The sequence below is a fragment of the Mixophyes fleayi genome, chromosome 4 (genome assembly GCF_038048845.1).
Source record: "Mixophyes fleayi isolate aMixFle1 chromosome 4, aMixFle1.hap1, whole genome shotgun sequence".
NCBI lineage: Eukaryota > Metazoa > Chordata > Amphibia > Anura > Limnodynastidae > Mixophyes > Mixophyes fleayi.
The window spans coordinates 218,366,688-218,382,480 of record NC_134405.1 but is presented as its reverse complement, the minus strand read 5'-3'; the positions used below and the strand labels follow the sequence as shown (position 1 = coordinate 218,382,480).

At 37.7% G+C, this 15,793-nt stretch overlaps 1 protein-coding gene across 1 annotated transcript in view; it reads right to left on the bottom strand.

The window, feature by feature from the left end:
* The window catches only part of OTOGL (otogelin like), a 212,548-nt gene that overhangs the window by 162,743 nt on the left and 34,012 nt on the right, over positions 1–15,793 (bottom strand). The window contains exons 2-6 of the mRNA XM_075205981.1: positions 12,733–12,796; positions 11,524–11,622; positions 9,247–9,401; positions 5,269–5,390; positions 2,000–2,205 (exon numbers count right to left, since the gene is read on the bottom strand). Coding sequence (XP_075062082.1) covers positions 2,000–2,205; positions 5,269–5,390; positions 9,247–9,401; positions 11,524–11,622; positions 12,733–12,796 — 646 coding nt within the window. The remainder of the gene's footprint in view (positions 1–1,999; positions 2,206–5,268; positions 5,391–9,246; positions 9,402–11,523; positions 11,623–12,732; positions 12,797–15,793) is intronic.

Sequence of the window (15,793 nt, the reverse complement as noted above, 5' to 3'; positions counted from 1 at the left end):
ATTGATTCCAGATATTGAGAACGTTTGCTTTTTCATTGACTATTCTTGTATTACTTTGACACTTTCTATGACATTTGAATTATATTTTTCAAAGAATACACAGTTTGTAATAATTTATCAAATAAGAATAAACATTGATATATTTTTTTATAATTTTCTGAATCTCTTAGACTGCGTCCATGTCAGAACCTTTTTCTTCTTCTATGGTAGTATGTTCTGGGAGAGCACTAAATCTAAAATTAAATAATGCAGATGGTCACAGATAAGAAATATAGGGAGGTCCTTTAATGTTCTTGTACTTATGATTAATCATACTTCCATGTATGGAGGGACATTGCCTACACTTGAATTTGTAGCCGTTTTACATGGGTTCTATGTGATCTGATGCAAATAAACTAAACTAAAAAAGCATGTAAAAAAAGGCAGCAACAGCATGTTCTACACTACATACATAAATAAAAATACTATTAAATAATAATAGTAACATAATGGGGATATATATACTACAAGTATCAGGTACTACTATCAGCAGTCAGCTGATAGGAAACAGTAGCATAACCTTTTTAATTAAATAAATTACAAATGTGTGTATTTCTGTTGTTTTGTTAAAGTCTATGGACAGAAATTAGAATAATCCCAAATATATGCTGGAAGAGCATACACATATTAATATATGGCAGCAGGGCTGATTATCTATTGCACAATCACCTGTTGCCATAATTTATTATTAAATGCTGCAGAGTCTTTTTAGTGATACTCAGCTGCCTCAGAGCAGTATGAGTTAACTTACTGCTTTGCAGGGCCAGTCTGTAACCGGATGCATGACCTACACTAGTTAAAAATAATAATAAAATGAAATAGCAAAAAGTAGATTAAAATACTAAAAACATAAAACAAATCTTTATACAATATAAGCAATTGAAAAAAATGCTTTATTCAAAGAATAAATTATTTTGTAATTGCTTCTCGTCTGTTATTGTCATCCAGACATGGACATAAAGGAATAGAATGATATAATGTGGCTAATGGCTTATACCTCACATCACAAAACAGCACATGCACTATGGATTTTTAAACTTGTTATTATAGTTTTATACATTGTGTGAATGAGGTAAACTTGATATAAGCCATTAGTCACATTATTGTTACCTCAGTAACAGGTCAATGTAAAATGCACCCCACAGTGCATATGCTGTTTTGTGATGCCATGAACTTATTTTTGCCATTTACAAGTAGCGCATTTATTTGTGCATCAAGATGGCATTGTCTACAAGGGTTGAAAATGTGGCAATTTCTAGTGGGAGGAGCTGGTTCAGGGCACTGTAAAAATTAGCTTAATAAAGGGGGTGTTTATAAAATAGTAGTAGTAGGAACATCTAGACTTTTACTCTTCTCATCATGCTCATTTTCATGTCATTGTTCCCATTGTTTGGGAACAGTTCTCAAAAAAGGAATGTGGATATGCTTCTATATATGCCCTCGATATTTATACCTAAAAAAAGCATTTTGCACTTTTGTAAATCACCCTTATGATTTGAGTTCACCAAATATGCCATGTCATATCAAATATATCTGATGCTCAGTAATTGTCCAACAAATGAGTAATTGTCCAACAACTTTCAAAGCATAGATAGAGCCATGAAGACTGCAGTCTTTGAAATCCTGACAGACATTTGATTTTCTTCCTAGTTCACAGGTTTACTCTTCCTAATATATCACCAAAGGGATGAAGATCTAGAGCCCATAGCACAACCTTGGTTTGCTTTGAAATACCTATAGAATGTAAGCTGGCGGACAGGGCCTTCTAACCTCTCTGTCTGTCTGTATTACCCATTATTGTTTTATTACTGTGTTTGTTCCCAATTGTAAAGTGCTACGGAATTTGTTGGCACTATATAAATAAATGATGATGATAAATGATAATATACACAGTATGAACATTTAAAACAGGCATTACAAACACTTTACCACCTCTCTATTACAAATCTGGACAACTTACTGTGCTGTACGATCAAATCATCTGACCAGTTGCCATTAAAATTTCCACACAGGCCACAAGGTTTACTTTTATGATCTTCAGTCAGCTTGATGTACATTCCAGAACCACCATCCCAGGCAAGAGAGAATCCAAAGGTTGTCTTCACTAGAATATAGTCAGCCAGTCTCTCAATAAATACATTTTCCACTGTTTGTGGCAGCAACAACCTGGCAGAGGTGGTAAGGAAATACTGTAATCATTCCATGACTCCAATGCATGTTCTCCTACTGTTCTAAAGACATATTTTAGGTGCACTAAAACAGTAGGTACTTATTAAAAACAAATTAAAACTTAAAAAACAGCTACAGAACAAATTTGATGTGAATAAGGTATACAATAAAAGCTGAAGATACATTTTGTAGAAAATTAAATTACTATTGTAAACATTATCATCAATGCTTTGGGATAATTATCATAATGTAAAATCAATTATGTACATATGGAGCAACATTTAATAAGGCTATCAGCAGTATCAAGTGTATTTTGCTTGGTGCACCGAATGTATCACCCACACTCACTTAGTAATAATATGGAGTGGGCAGCTTACGATAACCTACCAGCTATGGGATGCAGTTGATCTGTTAGCAGCAGATAATCATTATAATTATAATCTAAATTATTATAGAGCAAATCTTACAAGCTGTTTCTCACATTGCAGCAACACACATTTTAGTCAACTATCAGTTTCTAGTTTCCTGTCTTCTGTCATTTTTAATTTTATTAACTTAACAAAAACATAAACTACAGTAGTTGTTGAAATAGACATATGAGAAACCATTATTCTAACACCCACACTCGACAACTACTTATCATGTTAGTTCTATCTTGGTTTTGAGTTCTTCAAGCTTGGTTCTTGGTAGTGGCTTTATTCGCTGCAATCTTGTCGAACATAATCACATCATGTTCTACTAATTTATGTAGATGGTGGCGTCTGACATTAGTAAGCTTGGTTCTAGCATGGATTTTCTCACTAGTTGCAAGCTTGGTAGACATTTGGTTATTTTTATATATAACTGTTGGCTCTCTGAGATCCTCTATAAGTTGAAAAGATGGCACAACCAAATAATCTTCTGGAACAGGAGATTTAACTTTATTTCTAACTAGAACAAGTAACCACTTGCTGACTTTTGACCCATGAAGTCATCAGCCCAATCCAGGCGTTTAATGACATCCATTGTGGATGTCTCCAGATTCATGTCTTAAGTCTGTTTAAGATATTGTATGACTGTCTTAACTGCAATCCAATTACTTTAGTGAGGCATGCTCCTACATCTAGAAAGAATTGCCAGCTGCAATTCCTTGATGCGTAGTAGTTGTCACATACCATAATGCCCCCAATATTTGTCTGTACCTCTCGTTGTTAGGTAGAAGGCCATCTTCTCCTTCCATCGTAAAATATGCTGTAATCATCAGTGTTGATGTACCTTTAATTTCTGTCATCCCAAACTGGTTGAGCATTGTACTGATTCTAACACTATCGTTAAGTAGAAAGCGTCCATTTTCCTCTTTCTGAATCTGGATTTTAAGGTTGTATCTTCCATGTCCTTAGTTTCAAAGTGTTGAGAATTTTAACTAACTTTACGATTCCTTGCATGTCACATAATCTACAAAGAGAAGCAGGTATATCCAGTTTTCATATTTACACTTGTAAAATGATTATATATCAGCTTGGGTTCATGTGAACCATTCCTTCAAATAAAGCTTTCTCATCTTAGAGGTCGATATTCTAGCTGCTTGAGTCCATAGAATGATCTCTGTAATTTGCAATGTGTAACGTGCTTCAATCGCAGTATTTCATCTTCCATAGAGCCACCATGGCCATCATGGTTATGAATTTAGTTTATCTTGTGACTGGAGCAAAAGTGACATGATAATCTTTACCATATTTGTGTATATAACCCTTTGTGCTTAATCTTGCCTTGAATCTGTGATCTTTGTCTTCAGAGTCTTAATCAGTTTAAAAAAAAGTCTGCATACAACTGCATGCTTGCATTGTGGTAACTTCTCCCATTTCTGGAGTTGGCTGAGAGATTTCATCTCTTTGTCACACATTTTTGAGTGAGTGGTGAGTGAGTGCAGGCTCAGCACACACCTGCCATTGGTGCATGCGACATTCAAGGTGATTTCGGCGGAGGTAAGGGAATTGTAGGTGGCCTAGTACTGCAGAAGCACTAAGTACACCCCAGAGGGCATGCCCCTGTCCTGATTCCAAAGATTGGAAATTATGACCTTGGTCACTGTGAATGTCACGGAGTTGCTAACAGCCATTTTTCTTAAGACTCTGACTTTCACTGTTGGCCTAATACAGCAGATAATTCAGGACATTTTCCAGGTATGTTGAAGTTAAAGAAGGGTTTGGATTTTTATTTACCAAACAAGTTGCTTCTTACTTTAAAGATACATATATCTTGGCAAACTGTCAGTTTCTAGTCTCTGTTGTCTGTCGGATTGTTTTGTTTTTAAAAAAAAGCATATGAATATTCATTACTCTACCAACATCATTGCTCTTTGCACCATGTTCTTAAACAAAAAAGTCTATATTTAATTCATCATTTTAGGAATAAACTCAATTTACACAAACATAAGCTGCTTCAGGCTAAAATTACAAAAATATAAATTATTTATGCTTATCTTCTAATGGTATTTTCAGTCATAAGTTATAATAAAGTCTTGGGGCTAGATTTACTAACCTGCGGGTTTGAAAAAGTGGGGATGTTGCCTATAGCAACCAATCATATTCTAGCTGTGATTTTGTAGAAGGTGCTAAATAAATGAAAGCTAGAATCTGATTGGTTGCTATAGGCAACATCTCCACTTTTTCAAACCCGCAGCTTAGTAAATCTAGCCCTTGGTCTTTGATAATAGTCTTTATTAATAAGATAACTAGGCAAGTAAAAAATCACATAAAAGTAATGTTAATAACATTGTGATTTTGTCCTCATTTTCCTATGATATCTTTGTCTGCAGAATAACCTATATATGGGTGGAACTACAAACGTGCAAAAAAGCAAGATATATATATACTGATTACATTGGGTATTGAGGGGGGAACCATTTAGAAAAGGTGGTAAATGTGTAAGAAGTAGGACTGTTTCTTCCAGATAGTCAAGATTTCTGAGTGAAGTTTTGATTTAGAAATACATTTTTTTATAAAACAATGGTATGGTTGTTCAGTTAGTGGCCCTGACGAGTTAGCAGGAAAACGGGTGTTTGATGAGAAGTCATCTTACCTTACACCTCCTTTCCTCACTTCATAACCAGAAACTGTGATCTCCTCTTGGCTTGAGAAAAACATACTGATTGACCGTTGACAAGTATACACAGAACCGTCACACTTAGGACTGTTGTGAACCTAAATATGACACATAAATCAATAGTTTTTCTTACTGTAGCTTTGCAATTGTTTATTTCACTAGCCAGGTGTTTGTTTTTTCTTGTACATGATACAAGCCTGTACATAAAATGCTGGTACAAAATTCTGCAACTCTGGCATTTGTGTCTCTCTTTAAATGGCAGTGGTAAGATTCCTATGAACTATCTTAAATGCAGTAGCTTTATGTATACTGAAAAAACTTTTTTTTCAGCAACCATTGGTGTAATCATTTACAATGCCAATCCCAGGCCATCCCAATAGTGACATACAAACTGAAACACAATCAGGGTTTACATTTGTACCAGATAGCAGTTAATACTGTAATACTAGAGTATTAAAATAAACATGTTGTCTACATATAAACATTATATTAGTGTGTTTAAAATGTTAAATAGGTATATACCCGAATAACAAGGAATTATCAATAAAGAGGAACTGTTCTAACTCTTACTTAACCCTAAAGCAATAGAATAACTAAAAAGGTAAATATGTCTCTAACGCCTAAAAAGCATTACACATAGTTTGTCTTTATATTCTGTTAAATATAAAACTGTTAATACATGAGTATAGATATGAGAGAACCTAAACAAGGGCTGTTTCCACCATACATAGCTAGGGAAGAACAAGCCTATTGTAGTTCTGCTCAGGGTTTATCGGTTCCAACTTATTTCATATTCATTTTCCTTACTTCTTTGTTTTGATGGTTTGTTTGTGGCAGCTGCCCTTTTATCCAGTTTAAACTGGTAGTCATAGATACACACTTACCAAACTAGGGTATGTCTATACACATTTGATGAGACCAACACATTATACAAAAATATTATCAGCACTCTCTGGACAACTTTGAGTTGAAGGGATGTAGAAAGCCTGTGCAGGACAGGAGCAAAAGTATGATTTGTAGAGAGGGGTTTGCACGCCACGCCGCTAGTGGGTGTGACCATCGTGCATGGAGGCGTGGCTATAATTTTAGATAGTGCTTGGCTGCTCACGAACTCTTCCTATCCCCATCATATACATGAGCAATGCTGCACTACAGTTAGGTGCACATAGTTCTTCCTTTTCGAGCAGAGCCATGTAAACAGGGGTAGGGATACACAGCATGGACAGAGCGGGGCGGGGACACACAATAGGGAAGAGAGGGGCAGGGACACACAGCAGTGGAAGAAAAAAGGGCTGGGACACACAGCAGGGGAGAGAGGGTTGTGAACAGTAGACGGAAACAATCTGCACACAAGCTGCAAAGTGGCTGGTCCCAGGGGCAGGGTCCAGCCACCTCAAGCATACAGTGCCCAAGGCTGTAAGGTGGGGTTCCATGCACTAGGAAAACCGGGTTGGCCTATACAGGGTTAGACACTAAGCAAAGCTTAAATTAAGAATGGGAAGAGGAGAAGGCTTGTTGGTTGTGCTCTGCCTCTCTCTGTAAAGGGCAGGGCCCACAGGTGATTTTCCTGGTATCCTGGTGGGCAAGTCCAACACTTGTGTGTGCGTATTTTATTTTTGGAATGGGTGGAGAGTCTACATATATATATATATATATATATATATATATATATATATATATACACACACACACACACACACACACACACACACACTATATGGACAAAAGTATTTGGCCACACCTGTTAATTACTTAATTGAGGTGTTTCAATCAGACCCATTGCCAGAGGTGTATAAAATAAAGTATCTAGCTATGCAGTCTCCATTTGCAAACATTTGTGATACAAAATGGGTCATTCTGAAGAGCTCAGTGGCTTCAAGCATGGTACTGTGATAGGATATCACCTTTGCAATAAGACGGTTTGTGAAATTTCATCCCTGCTGGATATTCCACTGTCAATTGTAAGTGATATTATTAGAAAGTGGAAGCGTTTAGGAACAACAGCAACTCAGCCACAAAGCAGAAGACCAAGTAAAATCATAGAGCGGGGTCAACGACTGCTAAGGCACATGGTGCATAAAAGTCACTAACGCTCTGCTGATTCCATAGCTGAAGAGTTCTGAACTTCCACTGGCATTAATGTAAGCACAAAAACTGTTCAGCGGAAGCTTAATGAAATGGGTTTCCATGGCTGAGCAACTGCATGCAAGCCTCACATCACCAAGACCAATGCCAAATGTCGGATGGAGTGGTGTAAAGCCCACCAACACTAGAATATGGAGCAGTGGAAACATATTCTGTGGAGTGACAAATCGTGCTTCTATGTTTGACAGTCGGATGGGCGAATCCTGGTTTGGCGGATGCCAGGAAAACGTTACCTGTCTGACTGTATTAAGCCAACTGTGAAGTTTGTGGAGGAGTAATAATGGTATGGGGCTGTTTTTCAGGGTTTGGGCTAGGACCCTTATCTCCAGTGAAGAGCAATCTTAATGCTTTAGCATACCAAGTCAGTTTGGACATTGCTATGCTTCCAACTTTGTGCCCCAGTGCACAAAGCAAGGACTACAAAGAAATGGTTTGATGAGTTTGGTGTGTGAGAAATTGACTGGCCTGCACAGAGCTCTGACCTCAACCCCATCGAACACCTTTGGGATGAACTGGAATGGAGATTGCCATCCAGGCCTTCTCATCCAACATCAGTGCCTGACCTCATAAATGCTGTACAGAATGAATGGGCACAAATTCCCACAACACTCCAACATCTTGTGGAAAGCCATCCAAGAAGAGTGGAAGCTGTTATCGCTGCAAGAGGGGGATCAACTCCATACTAATGTATATGTATTTGAATACAGTGTCATTACAGTCCCTCGTTTCTCACAAAATGTGGATTATAGCAAGTATTTTTTATAGTCCTTTCTTTTGTTCCCCAGCTCTACAGAATACCACTGCAGCACGGGACCTTCTGTGGAAATACAGCTCATCTCCACTCCCCCTACAACCCCCTGATACAGCACTCACCAATGGTTAAGAAGGATAGACCCAGGGAGAGGTAGACATTGTGGAAATTAGACCCTAGATATAAGGAGCCACTCCAGGGGGGGAGGATATTCATTCTGGGACTGGAACCTGCAGGGTGGCTGGTTTTAGAGTTGTCATTCTCTACCAGTGAAATACATCGGCAGATCCATGGGTCGTCAAGTCTGGACAGCCAGGTGACTGTAACTCCTTAAACTAGTGGGGTAAGGGACAGATGATGTGGTGAACCTGCCTGGCATTTATTTACTGTGTGTACATAATAATCTAGTGATTGTTTTTATTACAGTAAATGTATTGCTTTACTTTCTAACTGCACTTTCCTGAGTGACTATACGAATCCTAGAAGGTACTGGGTAGACTTCTCTGGCATAGGAAGGCACCCGTGGGTGGCCAGCTGGAGTGAAGTGGGTAGAATTTGACCAGAAAACCTGGTGTCTTCACAGGGACCGTGCTAAACAGCTGAAAGATGCTTAAGGCTGGAGAAATCTCTGCTTTCTCTGGTGTTCAACCCTTGTTAAATGGGACAAAGCTGTGAAAGAGCCTTTTTCCGGCACTTTTGTCAGATTTTAAGCTCTTTGCTGCTTCATAAATAGACCCCTGTGACAACAAAACTTTTCTGCAGGTTCTATGATTAGATTTAAGGACACACAGCATATAAGTAGAGATTTTTTTGTACATTGGCATTCTGCATGATTTATAGTCTATGAATGCAGCTAGGACAAATAAGTTCAATTCATTCCTCTATATGGTACTGTTGGTGTAGGACTGGGAACACTTGAAATCAAATTATGCCAGTGGAATGTTAAAAATTATCCAGTTAATTACAGAATATTCTGTGGAAATTTTTCCCATCTTTACATAAGAGTAAAATATTATCTACTTTTCTTCTGTTACTTAACCTTGGTCATGTGTACTTACCCATATAGTATACTTAGGCACTGGAATACTGCAATCTCTGGCAAATATATAAGAGCAGTTTCCCGGGAAGTAAAAATAGATACCATCAAATGTTTCAAAATTGTATTGACCCCAAGTTCTGCAGATCCCATCTCTTCCTTTGCCAGTATTTGGTACTGCGAAATAAAGACATCATTTTTAAATTGCTGCAAGTTTCACATATATCAGTAGTAAAGAATCACATTGATTTCTGCAGCACAAATATTCTTAATGGGCCTGATTCATCTTCGGATGTAACCTAAACGCAACTTGTTTTTTAAAAAAAATACACGTAGCTTGTATGCACATACGCCTGTATTCAAATACTATACATAAAATGCATTTTTATAGTTTCTTACTTGCAAACACGTGTTCAGTGCTATCTAGTGACATGCATATGTGTAGTTTTTAATACAAGGACGATGCCGTGACAGGTATCACTATCAATGAGGCACTTATACCTGCTCTGTAGCTGGTGCAAATGATACAGATAAAAACACACGTAGTTAAGAGAAACCCAGAACTTGAATCGTTCACATCTGTGTGAGCACACAATCAACATACCATTACTGTACATTGTCTACGTCCGTCTGCCCCTTCCCACCCCATCCATTCCTTCAAATTGTAGGCAGTCATAATTGTCATTTGCATGCAATTGCGTTCATTGGCGTAAGTCTCATTCCAGCGCATGCAGACAGATTTCATGCAATATACGCCATGCAGGTAGACTTACATACGAAAATAAAACAGGCCTAATGTATGCAACTATATATATATATATATATATATATATATATATATATATATGAGATACATATGCAAACATATGTGTTAATAATGATATGTGTATATCTATTGTGGCAGAAGATCTGGTAAATTGCTGAATAGCACATAGATACTATATATGCCCCAGGCTTTCTGCCTTGTGTACTTTAAAACCATAGGGAGATTGTTTATGTGTGTGGGAAAAGCTTCCCAAAATGTGTTTCTCAGCTGTAGGAAAAACTGGTAAAGGTCCCTGTGGTCATGAATGGAAAGAGAAGGTGGGCTCCATTCATCAGGCCCATTCCTGGTCTTCTGGGCCTACAGCTTAAGTGTAGGCTGATTTGCAACTGCACCTGTTTGTGGGTGTTTAAAAAGCATTTAGGCTGGACATTCAGTCTCTCAGAACTGGGGAGGAGGATGAATGCCTCCTGAGAGACTCTGCAAATGGTGAGCAATTATCTCTATGTTTTGTATGTGTGTGGGACACAAGGTCCTTCACAGGAGAGAGGGTCTTCTTGTGTGTTTAGTTAGTGCCGGACAGACATGGTCTTTATTTTGAAATTTTCTTTACTTTTCTGATTAATAAAACTGTCTGAGGCCAGTTGTACCAAAGAACCCTGGACTTGTGTGACATCTCTGCTGCTGTTCACTACCATCTAAACCAGGAGATGACACTGGTTCCTCTGGCCCGGTTACACTATATACTGCTTAATTATGCCTTAAGCTTCAGAAATTGTATTCAGCCCAGGTGGTGCAAACATAAGTAGAGTATTTTCCCACATTGAAAGTCAGGTCTGCAGATATCTGTCTAATAGACTCTCAGGACTCAATATCATGTGGCTCTTGCAAGTAGAGTCTTTCAAGCATCACGGCTTTATTAAAGGTTTACCTTTCAGTGCCGCTTACCATACATTGATAGTATATCTCTCCAGATACTCACTACCTTTTAATTCTTGGTTACATGATCTGTGGAGCTAAAAGTAAGCTTTTCGAACTTGCCAAAATTGCCTGTAGTTTCTGACCTAGAGTATTGGCGAGTTTCCTTCACGTCTTAAATTTTCTCTATGGCTATTAAGAAATATTATAGTTTTGTTTTGGACACCCATTAAAAGTTTGTAGAAATCTGTCTTCTGTGAGAAATACTTCCCCCATATCTGACTGTATTGCAATTTGTTTTACATAGGGCAATACTCCGAACCTAGTCAATTGCACCTCTAAACAGAACATAGAAGGCATAGAACGCATACAACTGTAGAAAAGGTCATTACAAAGTATTATTTAAACTACAAAAATAATTCAGACATCTAGACAAATTCTTGTTTGTTGACTTAAAGATGCTAATATGTGTTTTATTTGGGGATGACAGATCGTTTTACATATTGTATCCATATTTTAGAAATTCCCATCTCAATACTATTCACTGAAAACTGTGTAGAAATAGTAAAGTGAATAGAGATCACTGGCTGAATATACTTGATGTAATAATTACTGTACCATATTGGCATCTGTTTCCTTGTGCCTGAAAAGTCTCACAATCACATGAACCAGCTTCTGTACAAAGTGCTCCATTAAGGCAATCTTGCGGGCAGGAATCTACAAACAGGGTAAAATCCATGTTATTGTATACAGTAAACCAAGATATGCTTAAACACAATTCACAAACCTGAGAAGTTTTTATTATAAAGAGCAAACCTGTAAATCAGTTTAGCTACCAACTGCAGGTAGGAGTAAATACATTTCCTTAAACATTTTTCCACTTTAAATAATCCCTGTACTAAATCCTTTCCCTTCCCAATAATAGTACGTAAATCCCTACCCCTGGACTCCCACCATTAGCTCTAGTTAGCACAGTCTTATCTCGCATATATAACTGTGACCTCTGACAATAACCTTCAGCGCTGCTCGACTCTCTCCCTAACGGGAGAGATTCAAGAGTGCAGCTCTATGGCTTTTAATTGAAATTACTGCTATAATCTCATCATAACTGTTGTGTCCAATCCAGGGACGACTTTTGATTGGTTGCCAAAACAAATCTTTTTACTGTAGAACTCATCTGTTAAGTGTTCACTGTATGCCGTCGTATTTTTGAGTCCATACTACTCCCAACGTCATTAGCTTTTACTTGTGGTAATTAATTGTGCACTATATTTAGTTTGCTTAATTTAAATTAAGGGTTAACTTTCGGGATGCACAGAATTCATATTTTGGATTCAGCTAAAAACTGAATCTTTGCTAAAAATATTTAGCTAGAAGCATTACTGTATCCAAACACTAGTTTTATACATTCATCTGAGTCCACTTCATTTAATTTGCTGTGTTGGTGGTTATTATTAAATGACTTGGTTCTCCTGGTTGCTGGTTGTCCCTCCTTTGGGATTGGTTTCAATATTGGGAAGTTTGTGGATAGGTATTTTTTCACATTGTATTTCATATATGTTTTCATTTTTCGTGTTTAGTTAATGTTGTGCAATGGTAAAACATAGGGTAAGGCAAGAAGCACGTTTTTTGCAAAAAATATAGTATTATTAATATTTGTAGGTATCTCTTTAGAACTGTAAATGTTCAGGAAGGGCCATTGTGCAAAGGATCTTAAAGAACTCCTGTGACCTACATACAGTGGAGGCAGACATTTAATTAATTTAATCACTATAAATCAGTGACAAGACAAAATGTATTGGTTTGAAAGAAACTTACTAGACTTACCTGCTCTTGGAACATTAGATTCAGTAAGGAGCCTGCGGGCTCCAGAGAAAAGTGTTCCATTATCCTGTAATTGAGAGATGAAATCATAAATACATATTTAAACAGCTAATTTCACCAAAATCTGATTTTTATAGATAATAATTTAAAGAACGTGTAAAGCATTGCGTTGACATTCGTTGTGTGCACAAATGCTAGCTGTTCACCTAGCACATACAGAGGTGCATGCCCACATTCTGGTTTAGGGGACTGTTACCAGAAAATGATTCTGTACATGGTGAAAAGAGTGAAAACATTACTTAAAACTTCATCCTTTTACCAATTATTTATTTAAACTTCTGAAGTTTTCTTCTAAAATACTGATCAGTTTAGATTCATTTAGGTCTTAAATTAACCACGAGACCACCAGGACCGTCAGGACTGTCTTTATTTCATGTGACACTTGTATGTCAATGTTTTTATAACATTTGTAAAAATGTGTTATACATATAAATTGAGCCTGTTTTGTTTTTTTCCATTAACATAATTCAGGTCCTTCACTCAGCAGCAATTTTTCCCCCTAAATGTGCTTTATCTGCCCCTTTCAGAAAATGTAATGTCACTTTTGCAGTCCACAAAGAACACCCAGCTCCACCCAGCTCCTCCCATCAGAAGATGCAAAATTTTACACACATGCAGATGCAGCCAGTATTATATTCAAAATCTACACACATAGCTTAACATCAGGCACGTTCACACACAAATAGATTGTAAACAGTATTTGAATTAAGAAGGCGCATGCTTTACACTCATAATTTACCCTCATTGTATAAAATTAATAAAGAAGGAAAGGATCATGTGCTTGATGTTTCTACTTCCCTCACAGCACTTGTCCAAGCGGGGTCTGATTGAGGGTTCAGACCGCCCTAGGCTAAAACACTAGTAACGTCCCCTCTCATTCCACACCAGGCAAAACGTTCTTGTCCATAATTTAAAATCCTGCTTCCACTCCCTCACCCTGTCCCACCCCAATATTTTTGTTCCCATATTTTTGAAACTCAGCTTCACTTGGCTTTTTAAAGGGGTCATCGCAATCTTTGTCAGTCATTTTGTTTTACTAAAATAAAAATCAGAACTGCATAGCAACAGAGGAGGCTGTTACTCCTTCACCTGTCGCCTTCCTTGCCACTCCTACTTGCTTAGCCTCAAGCGCCCGCCCCCAAGGATGACTCATTGTCTTCATCCTTTATCATGGGAATACGTCAAGATTAAAACTTTACTACATTTTTTTATGTTTTCTTTTTACTTGAGAACAACTACTCTCTTATTTTTTAAAATGAATTTCAGTTTATACCTCTCACTGTCCCAATTTATCACCCCCAAAAATGGTGTGCCCACCAAATACCTTGCCCCTAGTCAGCCTACTGGATAATTAGGCCCTGTGTCCAAGGAACAAGCCTTATGTGTTGTGTAGGCAGCGTAGACACTGAAATTGCCAATTCTACCTACCCTCTGTAGCTCAGTGTAAAGTACATTAGAAAAGAAGAGGACAGTTGGAGACAAACAGTGGTCTGTCTTCTGAGAGCTGAATACAATTAGAGGACAAGGTAACTGACAAGAGTACAATTAAGAGTTCACAGGACTGGATGTAGAGTCTAATGGGAGACTCCAAGGCACATATAAGGATTTACAAGGGATTGCAATAGAAGCTGGTCAAGGAGCCTACTGTAAGGACCCTGTTTTGTTAAAAGACTGGTAGGTGGTCTCAGATGCCCACTTAAAAGTCTGGGCTGAACAGGATTGAGAGTATGCAAAACAGGTACATGACAATGTGCAAACATTAAACATATATACAGTATATAATGTAACATTGTGAGTTTCACATGGTTACATGATTTTAAAGGCTTGTTTCTAAGGTAGGAGAGTGAATACTTCAAAGAGGTGAAGATGAGGGAGCAGGTAATGAGGAAGGAGAAGGTTGTAAGGGGGTTCAGGGGAAACAAGTTCCATTAGGTAAAAAGAGGAGAGGTTATGATAGGTAGACTATAAGGCTGGTGAAAGAGAATAGAGTAGGGCAAGGCACCAAACAAACCAACAGATCCACCTTGACATGATACAGAAGATTTTTCACATATTCTATTAATATGTCAGAGGTCAGGAAATTGCCTGCAATCACATGAGTTATCCATTATACTTACTCTAATTTTCTTTCAAAAGACTAGACATGAGATATAAGCTCATGTAGAAAAACTCAAGAAGTTGCATCAGCAGTTGACTAAATTAGAGCAGTTACAAGTTAATCATAAGAGAGATGTATGATAGCAAGTCTTTGTACTGAAGTCAGTGTAGCTAGGTTGTGGTGAATATTATCCAACGACTTCCAGTGGAGAGTCAGATCTTCCATTAGAAAAATATCATTGACCCAGGATGGGTATTGAGGTTCTCAGACAATTTACTAAGAATTAATAAAGAATGTTTATATTTGCTTATCTTGAAATTATTATGGTAAAATCGGTAAAAGTTTGGGTCATCTGGTAAAGGGACATTAGTTAGGCTGGATACACATTACTGTGTTTTCAGACGATTATCGGGCCAATCAGACACTAAAAGACTGGTTGGCCCGATATTACAGTAGTATGTACCCTGCAACGATGAACAATTATCGTTCCAAAGCCAATTATATCCTTGAACGAGATTTTTAAAGTGAACTACAAATCTTGTTCAATGATGGAACAATGTTGTTCCAATAGTGCACTGTGTATGCACGCACGACTGTCCTCTCCTTCCTCTCTCTCACTCTGGCACTCCAGTCCCTGACTGCTCATATCTACAGGCAGCAGGCACACAAGCCGGGCTCCGGTTATCAGAGTCATCCAGATTTACCGGCACTTCCAGAATATCTCTGCATTGTGAAGATCAGGATTCTGCACTGCCAGTCTCTTCCAATCTTCCTTTGCTCAAATAGAATTCAAATCAACAGAACAAATTTCAGAATTAACTCCAGTAAAGGGTAGAAGGGGGTTTATAATGGCCAACCTATGAGCTATATATTTAAAAATATTTTTTTACGTAAATTGTTTTCCAG